This window comes from Zalophus californianus, chromosome 13 (assembly GCF_009762305.2).
Source record: "Zalophus californianus isolate mZalCal1 chromosome 13, mZalCal1.pri.v2, whole genome shotgun sequence".
NCBI classification, from domain to species: Eukaryota; Metazoa; Chordata; class Mammalia; order Carnivora; family Otariidae; genus Zalophus; species Zalophus californianus.
This window is the reverse complement of record NC_045607.1, coordinates 33,879,743-33,891,987: the sequence shown is the minus strand read 5'-3', so window position 1 is coordinate 33,891,987 and position 12,245 is coordinate 33,879,743. Positions and strand designations below refer to the sequence as shown.

The 12,245-nt window shown below is 41.6% G+C and overlaps 1 protein-coding gene across 1 annotated transcript in view; it reads left to right on the top strand.

The window, feature by feature from the left end:
• Nucleotides 1-12,245, top strand: part of LOC113934966 (stimulated by retinoic acid gene 6 protein-like) — a 59,893-nt gene that overhangs the window by 37,263 nt on the left and 10,385 nt on the right. Inside the window, exons 8-11 of the mRNA XM_027616628.1 lie at nt 1,524-1,652; nt 1,971-2,041; nt 3,401-3,512; nt 8,647-8,800. Coding sequence (XP_027472429.1) covers nt 1,524-1,652; nt 1,971-2,041; nt 3,401-3,512; nt 8,647-8,800 — 466 coding nt within the window. The remainder of the gene's footprint in view (nt 1-1,523; nt 1,653-1,970; nt 2,042-3,400; nt 3,513-8,646; nt 8,801-12,245) is intronic.

The following is a 12,245-nucleotide window of genomic DNA, read 5'->3' as shown; positions in this document are numbered from 1 at the left end:
GGAGCCTGACGCGGGACTCGATCCAGGGACTCCAGGATCATGACCTGAGCCGAAGGCAGTCACTTAACTGACTGAGCCACCCAGGCGCCCACAATTGGTTCATCTAAACAATGTACTATTCAGCATTAAGAGTGACATATGCACATAATTTGTAAGCATGTCAGGGGGCGCCCGGGTGGCTCAGATGGTTAAGCGTCTGCCTTCGGCTCAGGTCATGATCCCAGAGTCCTGGGATCGAGTCCCACATCGGGCTCCCTGCTCCTTGGGAGCCTGCTTCCCCCTCTGCCTCTGCCTCTCTCTCTCTCTCTCTCTCTGACTTTCATGAATAAATAAACATTTAAAAAATTTGTAAGCATGTGGGGAGTTGATTATGATGTGTACAGACCTATGTGTTTGGTATAATATCTAAAAATCTATAATAGATATACATGTAAGGATAGATAGAGAGGAAAGACACTGGAATATTGGCAGTGGTGATGTCTGATGTCTAAGTGGTGAGTAGACATCGGAGAGGAGGATGAAGGGGAGACGAGCCCCTGCATCTCAGCTTGCTTCTGTCCTGCACTGGAACAGCACAACATCAAAACCCGACTCCCCATGGGGGCAATTGCTCTGGAAATAAAAAAAAACATGAAATCGGGGCACCTGGGTGGTTCAGTCGGTTGAGCGTCTGACTCTTGATTTTGGCTCAGGTCGTGATCTTGGGGTCGTGGGATGGAGCCCCGCGTCTGGCTCTGCACTGGGCAGGGAGTCTGCTTGGGATTCTCTCCCTCTCTCTCTGCCCCTCCCCCTGCTCACACACACACTCTCTCTGTCTCTGAAATAAATAAATAAATCTTTGTTTAAATTCTTTGTTATGTTAATCACCATACATTACATCATTAGTTTTTAATAAATAAATAAATCTTAAAAAAATAAATCCCACAAAACCAACCACACCACTAAATTATGAAAGATAAGTCACAATATTATTTGTCCTAAAACAGTGACAAAAGTTCTTTGTGTGTGTATGTGGTTTTTTTTTTTCATTAAAATGAAACTAAAATCACAGAAAAACTATGAGCACCATCTCAAGAGACTTGTGCTTTTGGACACGTGTTGCTGCCAACCTCCCCTCCCCCCCTTCTTCCTTCTTTCCTTCTTTTTTTCTTCCTTCTCTCTCTACTCTCTCCCTCTTTCTCCTCTCCAGTGCTTCCCTCCCTGTTTCCTCTCCTTACCCCTCTTTCTCTCTCCCTCTCTGTTGTGTGTATTTTCCAAAAGTAGCAGTATTTAATCCCTGATCAGATGAAGCCATGAAAGCCCTTTGTATAAAATAAAATGGGGGTGCTAGGATTCACACCCAGGGCTGCTGGACCGTGGGCCACGGCCCGTCCCATGGTGTGGGGCTGGGGGAGCTGAGATGGACCCCTGGCCGCCCAGCTCTGGGAGTGGGCCGGGGCAGGCTGATCCACATCCACAGCTTCACCGGTGGCCCAGCCCTGGCCCAGCAACAGCCCGCACCCCATGCTCTGCTTCGGTTGCAGTTTCTGGGGAGGTACGAGACGGTCCTGTTCTACTGGCCCTCACTGCTGTGCCTGGCCTTCCTGCTAGGCCGCTTCCTGCATATGTTTGTCAAGGCTCTGAGAGTCCACCTGGGCTGGGAGCTGCAGATGGTGAGTCCCGAGTGGGAGCCCTGTGCGAGGCCCCGCGGGGCTGGTCTGCGCAGCCGCCCTGGGAGGGAGGCACTACATTTACTGCTCCCATTCCGCGTGAGGAAACGTGGCCCCGGGGAGGTGGGTTGTATCGCCTAAGGTCACGTCGCTGGTCTGGAGCAGAGTGGGAACTGCAACCAGAGAGCTCGGTTGTTGAGGCTCTCTCTTAACCTCTGCCCCATCCAGAAGAGCGGCTTTCCCCAAATTCCTGGCCTCTGTGACAAGAGCCTGTCACAAGGATTTGTGAGCCCCAGCATACACCTGTCTCTTTTCTCACAGGAAGAAAAGCCTTTCCTGGAAGTTCACCAGGCACAGCATGTCAAACGGCTCCTGAGGAAGCCCCCCTTGCAGTAAGCCCCGGGGTGCCTCGTTCACCCCTCCGTGTTTGCACCCATGTGGACGAGCCCTGAGACGACTGGAAAGGCGCAGAATAGTCAGGACTCTTGTTGGCTAATGACAGAAACTCAACTCAAACTAGAATAAAGAGAACAAGGAAATGTGTTGGCCTTCCTTAACTAGAAAGTCCAGAGGTGGTCAGCTCAGAAGCAGATGGATCTGGGGGCTTCACTGATAACAGAATCAGGGCGAGTTCCCTCATTTTCTCTTAGCTCTGCTTTGATGTGTGTTAGCCTTGTAGTGAGGTGGGCTTCCTCCCTGTGGTGGCCCCCGGAATCTCTAAGCTTATACCCTCCTGGTTTAAGCTCACAGGAAAAAGAAATTTTCTTTTCTAATAATTCAAACCAAACTCCCATTGTGATTCATTGGATCACATTGGACCACATGTCTTCCCAAAGCCAATTACTGTGGCGAGACGATTAGAGTAAATGGATTGTTAAGCCTGTCACATATTCGCCGTTGGAACTAGGAAGTGCTTCAGCCTCACTTAACCGCTAGGACTGATGAGAGGGAGCAGGTTCCCAGAGAAAGACTGTTGTGCTGTTACCAATACAAGAGGGCATAGCTCATGGCCAAACAAAAGCACTGGTCTTCAGTGACCTATTCCTGCCACTGCCACGGTGTACGAAGGGAATATGCCCCAGAGAAGGGACGTGGCTAGTCCAAGGTCATACAGAGGCAAAACTCATACTTTGGTTAGAACTACATTTGCTTACGTGTAGCTGAAAAGGCAAAATGACAGTGGGACACACCAAGAGGGAGATTTCTTCCTTTCTCATGTAGAAGAATTCTGGAGGCAGGCAGTTCATACTGACCCTGGACTGCCCACCATGGAAATTTGCTGATCATCTTTCTGCTGCCATTCTTAGTGAGTGTCATCATGAAGGCTGTCCACGTCCAAGATAGATGCTGAGTGGGCTCCAAGTTGGACCAGCCACCGTGTCGTCATTTTAGACAGCGGGCAGGAGAAAAGAAGGAAGGGCAGTGGACCTCCCAGCTGTGTCAATTCTACCTCGGCTCCTTCCCCCAAAGTGCCGTACCACGCTGTGGTTACATCTGACTGGCCTGTGCTTAGTCTTTCACTCTTAGCTGTCGGAAAGGAGTGATAGCCCTTTAGTTTGCTGAATTGCTGTATTGAGTAAAACTGAGTCTCTGTTCTTAAGAATGAGGGGAAAATGAAAACGAATCTACCAGTATTCTTTCTCTTCACTGCATTCTAAGATGAAGCAGAGGCAATGAGTTTATTTTCAGAAGAATCAGACATTTGTTTACCAACCACAGCCTCTCTTTTCTTGTTGTTTATTCATTCACAGGGAGATTAAAAAGTCCTGGTTCCAAACCAGAATCTATGAGTGGGATCCCTGCTTTCAGTTCCCAAGCAGAATGATTGGAACCACTGTGTTGGCTTTCATATGCCTGTACCTTGTAAGTAGATTGGAACAAATCCTTTTCTATTTCATAAATGGGGTGGGGTTAAGACAGGGCTTATTCTTTAAAAGCTAGGTCAAAACTGAATCTCTGTAAATCAAAGAAGTACAATTTTTTGACCCCTATCATTTTTACTCCAAGGACACTTTCACCCACATGGCGAGTATTACTTGTAAATAAAATTGGATTATTTATGGAGACTTCCAGTTAAATCAATTCTATGTAAATAGCTTGCAAGAAGCTACTCCATCCTAACAACAAGTAAAAATCCGAACAAACTGAAAAATCAACAGTTCTTCTTAGATGCATAAGAAAAGAGAAGTCATGGTGCAAACTATTGCCCCTAAAATTGGAGACAGACAGGTGGATAGGAGAACCACAATGGAATGGAACAAATAAAATCTAGCAATATATGAAAGGAATTATACACCACAACCAAGTGGAATTTATCTCAGATATGCAAGCCTGGTACAATATTAAAAAATTAACGTAATCAATCACATCAGTAACTGAAAGAAGAAAAATCACATGATCATATCAGTAGATGTAGGAAAAACATTTAACAAAATCCAACACGAGTTCATGAGAAAAATTTTCAGCAACCTAGGCATAGAGGGGAACTTTCTCAATCTGATAAAGAATATCAACAAAAAAAATCTACAGCTAACATCATCCTTTATGGTGAGAAATTAGAAGCTTTCCCACTAAGATCAGGAAGAAGGCAAGACTGTTCCCTCTCACCGCTCAACATTTACTTAGGAAATCCTAGCTAAGTAATAAGAAAAGGAAATAAAAGGTATACTGATTGAGAAGGAAGAAGTAAAAATGTCTTCGTTCACAGATGACAGGATTGTGTATGTAGAAAATCCAAAAGAATCAATGAAAAAACTCCTGAAGGGGTGCCTGGTTGGCTCAGTCAGTAGACTCTTGATCTCAGGGTTGTAAGTTCGAGCCCCATGTTGGGTGCAGAGATTACTTAAAGTCTTAAAAAAACCCCGACTTCTGGAACTAATAAGCAGTTATAGCAAGGTTGCAGGGTACAAGGTTAGCATACAAAAGTCTATTGCTCTTTTATATATTAGCATTGAACAAGGGGAATTTGAAATTAAAAATATAATATCATTTACATTAGCATCCCCCCAAAAGGAATACTTAAGTGTAAATCTAATAAAATATGTATAAGATCTATATGAGGAAAATTACAAACCTGTGTTGAAAGGAATCAAATCAACTAAATACATGGAGAAATATCCTATATTCGTGGATGGAAAGACTCAATATTGTCAAGATATCAGTACTGCCCAACTTGATTTACATATATTGGGATTGAATCTATATTGGAATTCAATGAAATCTCAATCAAAATCCCAGGGAGTTACTTTGTGGATATTGACAAACTGGTTCTAAAGTTTTCAGGGAGAGGCAAAAGACTCATAATAGACAACACAATTTTAAAGGAGAAGAAGAAAGTTGAAGGACTGACACTACTCGATTTCAAGACTTACTGCAAAGCTGCACTAATCATGACAGTGTGGTTGGCAAAAGAATAGACGAATCAATGGACAGAATAGAGATCTAAGAAATAGACCAACATAAATATAGTCAGCTTATCTTTGACAAAAGGGCAAAGGCAATACAATGGAGTTAAGATTTTCTTTTTAATAAATGATGCTGGAACAACTGGACAGCCACATGCAAAAAAAATTAATCTGGACACAGACCTTCATAAATATTAACTTAAAATGGATCACAGACCTAAACGTCAAATGCAAAACTATAAAACTCCTAGAAGGTAAAATAGGTGAAAATTTAAGTGACCTTGGGGGTTTGGTGATGACTTTTAATTTTTTTAAATTAAATTAAATTTATTATTGTTACTGTTTTTGGCATTATCAAGCGTTTATTTAAGGGGCTGGTAAGTGTGAATAATTTATTTATGTATGTGTTTTTATTAATTCCAGTATAGTTAACATATTATTTCAGGTGTACGGTATAGTGATTCACCTATTCTATACATCACCCAGTGCTCATCACAACAAGTGCACTCCTTATTCCCCTTCACCTACTTCACCCATCCCTCCACCCGCCTCCCCTCTGGTAACCATCAGTTTGTTCTCTACATTGAAGTGGTGATGATTTTTTAGATATGACACCAAAGACACAATCCATGAAAGACTGATAAGCTGGGCTTCATATTAAATAAAACATTTTCTTCTGCAAAAGACCATGTCAAGGGAACAAAAAGACAAGCCACGTTGGGAGAAAATATTTGCAAAAGACACATCTGATAAAGTCTGTTATTCAAAATATACAAAGAGTGCTTAAAATTCAATAAGAAGAAAATAAATAACCAGATTGAAAAATGGACCAAAGACCTTAATAGTCACCTCACAGAGAAGATAGATGGCAAATAAGCTTTTAAAAACATGCTCTACAGAAAAATGAAACCAGAGAGGGAGACAAACCATAAGAGACTCTTAATCTCAGGAAACAAACTGAGGATTGCTGGAGTGGTGGGGGGTGGGAGGGATGGGGTGGCTGGGTAATGGACATTGGGAAGGGCATGTGCTATGGTGAGCGCTGTGAATTATGTAAGACTGATAAATCACAGACCTGTACCTCTGAAACAAATAATATATTATATGTTAAAATAAAAGTAGGAAGGGAAAAATGAAGGGGGGGAAATCGGAGGGGGAGACGAACCATCAGAGACTGTGGATTCTGAGAAACAAACTGAGTGTTTTAGAGGGGAGGCGGTGGGGGGATGGGTTAGCCCAGTGATGGGTATTAAGGAGGGCACGTATTCCATGGAGCACTGGGTGTTATACGCAAGCAATGAATTATGGAACACTACATCAAAAACTAATGATGTAATATCTGGTGATTAACATAACATAATAAGATAAAATAAAACAAAACAAAACCCAAAAACATGCTCTACAGCATATGTCATCAGGAAAATGCAAGTTAAAACAAAAATGAGATACCACTACACACCTGTTAGAATGCCAAAATTCAGGACACTGAGAACATCAAATGCAGATAAGGATGTGGAGCAACAGGAACTCTCATTCATTGGTGGTGGAAATGGAAATGGTACGGCCACTTTGCAAGATACTTGGGTGGGTTCTGACAAACTAAATGTACTCTTACCATGTGATCCAGCAATCACCTTCCTTGGTATTTACCCACATGCCCTAAAAACTATGTCCACATAAAAACCTGCACGTGGATGTTTATAGCAGCTTTATACATAATTGCTAAAATATGGAAGTGACCAAGAGCCCTTCAGTAGGTGAATGGATAAATAATCTTTGGTACATACAGACAATGGGATACAACTCAGCACTAAAATGAAATGAACTATCAAGCCATGAAAAGACATGGAAGAAACTTAGATGCATATTAGTAAGTGAGAGTTGCCAATTTGAAAAGGTCACACAATGTATGATTCCAACTGTGTGATATTTTGAAAGGCAAAATTATGGAGACAGTAAAAGATCAGTGGTTTCCAGGGGTTAGGAAGAGGGAGGGATGAATAGGCAGAACACAGAAGATTTCTGGGGCAGTGAAAATACTTTGTATGATACTATTATGGTAGAAACATGTCATTATATGTTTGTCCAAATCCATAGAATGTGCAACACCAAGAGTGTACCCTAGTGGGAACTATGGAGTTTTGGGTGATAATCATGTTTCAGCATAGGTGCATTATTTAAGTTTGTTTTCTCAACAAAAAAAAATTTTAATGTTGGCATAATTCTGACTTTAATATTTTATTAAGCATGGGATCAAAACATTTCATGTGGTCAAAGTTTCCTGGGGTAAAATGTCTGAGTCAAAAGTGGGGTCAACATGGAGAGATAGAAATGGTAAGACCAAATTGTCTTCTGGATGATACCTATGTAAATTAATCCCGTGATTGTTTTAAACGAATGTATTAGTTAAGTAATGCTGAATAAACCCCTAAATTTCAGTGACTTAACACTGTATATATTTTTGCCATGTAACAATTTCGAGTGGGTGTTCAGGTTTTGGGGGCAGCAGTCCTCTGCGTGTTACTCCATAACCCAGATTCTTTCATCATGTGCCTCATTATCTCTAAGAACCCTCACCCTCTGCATCCAGTCAGCAGAAGGGGGAGGTGCATGGAGAAATGCATGTGGAAGGTTTTCAAAGGCCCGTGTGGAATAGCACACGTTCCTTCCACTCCTCTTCCATGGGCAAGAACCATGTCATGTGGCCACATCTAACTCAAGGGAGGCTGGGAAAGGTAGTCCAGGTTAGTGCCCAAAGAAGGGGAGAATGGATTTTAATGGACAACTGGAGTTCTCTGCAATATGAATAACTGACTTGGAGTTATTGTGTTCCTTAAGTCTTGGGTGGTTATCTACTGAATGCCAAGCACCATGCTAAGACATGGAAGAGAGAAGACAGCTGGTTCAGCAGAGTCTTGGCCTGGAAGAGACCCATGGCCTAAGAGAAGGGGATATGATGTGGTATGAAGTACCTGCCGTGTAAAGAGAGAAAAAAGGTGAAAGTGCTCTGAAAGTTTAGTGATTATCCTAGATTGAGACACTGCCTGAAGATGGTGACATTTGGAGCTGCACATTCAAAGACAAACAAAATTTGGTTGATGAAGTAAAATGGTAATAGGAACTCTAGAAGCTTTGGCGTGATGCTGGGAGGCATGGAGCCATGATGACGGGATGATGGGAGTGAGCACATGTGACATGCATACAGGAAACAGCACCTTCTCTAACGTGGTTAAAACCAAGACGCCAGATGGACAGCGGTGAGAGATACGGCTGGAATTGTCCCCAAGGGCACTCCTTAGTCATAGTTAGGCAGTCATTTCACTTGGATGTAATTAATGAAGAGTTCCTTGAGCCCTCGTAGGACCTAGTCTTGTATGCTATTGGGTGAAGAAAAGAGTTTGAAGTGACTCCAAAAAAGTCTTCAAAGAAGTCACAATCCCACTCATCTTGTGATAGCCACTGTCCAGAGTCTATTTCAGATTTGTTTGGAACTTCAGAGAGTTTTGATCTCAAAACCAAAGAGTGATCCGTATGCTATTCACCTACTAGGCTGGACTCAGGTGTGACGTTGAAATGTTTGCTCTTTGTATCAGTTCATTATCATTGAGTTCTGCGTGTTCATGTATGTGAGAGACGAGCTGGATGTGTTTGAAGGGGAGCTGGAGAGCTACATCACCTCCGTGAACCAGACAGGAACCCTGACTCCAGTCATCCTGCAGGTGAAAGAGCTGATGAGTGTCACCAAAGGTACAACCATTCCTCCACCTTTGTTGGGAAAGCGTGGGAAACTGGGAGAAGGACTTATAATTTATAACTGGTGACAGGTACACACCTGGGATAATTATTGCTGTAGCATTGCCATTATCTGCATGAGGTACCTGGTTTGGGAGACAAGTGGGTTACAACTGATATATGCCTCCCTGGGTGACTAGAAGGCCAATGGGGTCGGGATCCGGGCCATTTTGTTAAAATCCGTTTGGGGCTGAATTGAACATGCCCTGAGAATTCTCTCATTTTAAATAGCCTATTTTGTTTTGATGCCAGTGGAAACAACTAAAATCATCATCTCTTTGCCACTTTGGAAAAAATAAAACAGCAAGTCATGGCTTTTCTTTAGGTTTATGGAAAAATTTTTTATGCTGTTCAAATTTAATTTCTGCTTAGTTCGGGCTGCTATAACAAATTGCCATAGACTGGGTAGTAGAAACAACGAACACTTACTTATTCCCCAGTTCTGGAGACTGGGGAGTTCAAGGTGCGGGCAGATCTGGTGTCTGGTGAGATCCCGCTTCCTGATTTCCAGACGGTCATTTCTTTGTATCCTCAGTGCTAGAGAGTAGGGAGAGGAAGCAGGCTGTCTGTCTCCTGTCTCTTCTTATAATGGCACTAATCCCAAAAGCCACATCTCTAAATACCATCATGCTGGGGGTTAGGGTTTCGACATATGAATCTGTCCATAGCAGTCACTTTACCTTAAGATACCAGCTTTCTTTGAAAACGACATTCTAATTCTGTGTCTATTGCCCATGGAAGGAGGAGAGTTCTTCCCTCTTTCCTGCTTCGAAAAGCCGTGGACTAGATGTCAGGTAAACTCTGTCGTCAGAGAAGTCAGGTCCTTCCTCTTTCTTGTTCTCGGCTTCCTCATCTTTAAATGAGGGCTTGGAATGGGGTGTGAAGTGGTTTCCAACAGCCTTTGTAGCACCAACATTTAATGGCCATAAATTACCAAATGGTCCATAAGTCATGAAACAGGTGTTGCAAATGATATTTTTACTTAAGACTCATAATCTGGTAGAGTACTGCAACCAGAAGGAAATAGATCTCCTGTGAATTATTTGAGGGAAATTCTCTTTCATACACATGACATGGAAAGTTACTCTTATGTGAGCACTGGGGCACCGCCTCCATACAAACATACTTTATTGTTGCCCTTGAACATTCGTATTCATCTCTAATGTAGGTTTATGCTTAGCCCGACAAGTCCCTGAGTACAACACTCAGCAAGCATAGTCTGATCTTTAAGTTCAATCATACTAATTTTAAGCCATAGTTTTTAAAGTTTACATTTCCCCCCTCTTCTAGGCAAGTTTTTAATGCCAACCTCAGTTACTTGCTCTGGGTGAACCGGAGTAAATATGTCACTGTATTCACTTATGTTTTAACCCCTCTTCCATGTATTTCTCGCATGTTTAGATATTTTGAGAGTCAAAACATAAAATTTTCACTCCATCTTGATCTTTTTCAGCTTTAACATGGCTGCCCTCTGGCCAAGAGAGACTTTTAAGCTGAACATGCTTCATCTTTGGGAAGATAAAGGCATTAAATTAAAAGTGTGCAGTCAGTCATGCTCTTGCTACTGGCTGGTGTCAGTCTGCGCTCACTCTGCTTGTGGCCAGACTCCTCCCCTCCTTTCTTTCAAGGCTCCCCGTGCCCCCAGGGGTGAGATTTATGGTGGTTTACCTGCATCCTTTGTGATGGTTGAGGTTTGGGATATAGTAATTGCCTAATCCTGTTGATGCTGGGACAGAGACACATATAAAATTTGGAAGGAATGGAGATCACTTTTCTTTTTCCTTCTTGTTAAAACAACTTTTTTCTTTTTTTTTTTTTTAAAAGATTTTATTTATTTGACGTATAGAGACATAGTGAGAGAGGGAACACAAGCAGGGGGAGTGGGAGAGGGAGAAGCAGGCTTCCGGCCGAGCAGGGAGCCCGATGCGGGGCTTGATCCCAGGACCTTGGGACCATGACCTGAGCCGAAGGCAGACGTTTAACGACTGAGCCACCCAGGCGCCCCTGAGACAACTTTTCAAAGATACAATTCACATACCTTAAAATTCGTCCACTTAAAGAACAATTCAGTGGTTTTAGTATATTCTCAACAATCACCATCACCACAATCAAATTTGGAACATTTTCATTACCTTTAAAAGAAATCATAATCATTTGCAGTCAATCCCCATTTCCCCTCAATATTTCCAGCCCTAGATTACCACTGTTTTCTGGCAGTATGGATTTGGCTCTTCTGGACTCCTTATATAAATGGAATCACACAATACGCGGTCTTTTTTGATTGGCTTCTCTCACGTAGCAAATGTTTACAAAGTTTATCTATGTCATAGCATGTGACTGAACTTCATTATTTTTTATTGCTGGAATTTATTCCGTTGTATGAATATACCACATTGTATTTATCCACTCATCAGTTGATGGAAATCTGGGTTGTTTCAACTTTCTGGCTATTATGAGTAATACTGCTATGAACATTCATCTCCAAGTTTTTCATATATTTTCATATATCTTGGGTGTATACCTAGGAGTGGAATTCGGTATCATATGGTAACTATATTTAACCTGTCAAGGAGTTGCCAGACTGTTTTCAAAAGCAACTGCATCACTGTGTATTCCCACCAGCAATGTATCAGGGGTCCAATTTCTCCATATCTTCACCAACACATGTTGGTATGTTTTTTGTTTTTTAATAATAGCTATCTAGTAAGTGTGAAATGGCAGCTTATTGTGGTTTTGATTTTCATTTCCCTGATGTCTAATGATGTTGAGAATCTTTTCATGTCCTTATTGGCTATTTGTACATCTCCTGTGAATAATGTCCATGGAGATTCTTTGCCTATTTTTAAATTATTGAGCTGTAAGAATTCTTTATATTAATTAATATAAATCCCTCAAGAGAGATAATTTGCAAATATTTTCTCCCATTCTGTTGGTTGGTTTTTCACTTTTTTGATGGTGTCCTTTGAAACACAGATGTTTTTAACTTTGTTGGAGTCCAGCATATTAATTTTTCTTTTATCACATGTGTGTCTAAGAAAACATTGCCTAACTTGAGGTCACAAAGATTTATTCTCATATTTCCTTCTGAGACTTCTATAATTTTAGCTTTTACATTTAAATCTATGATCCCTTTCTGAGTCAATTTTTGTACATGCTGTGAGGTAAGGTTCTAACTTCATTGTTTTGCATGTGAATATCAGTTACCCCAGTGCCATTTGTTGAAAGCATATTCTTTCCCCATCGAATTGTCTTTTTAATCCTTGTTGAAAATACACTGATGATGAGGATTTACTTCTGGATTCTCAATTTATTACATTGATCTATTTATCTATCCTTATGGCAGTACCACACTATCTTCATTACTGTAGCTTTGTAGTAAATTGGAAATCAAGAAATGTGA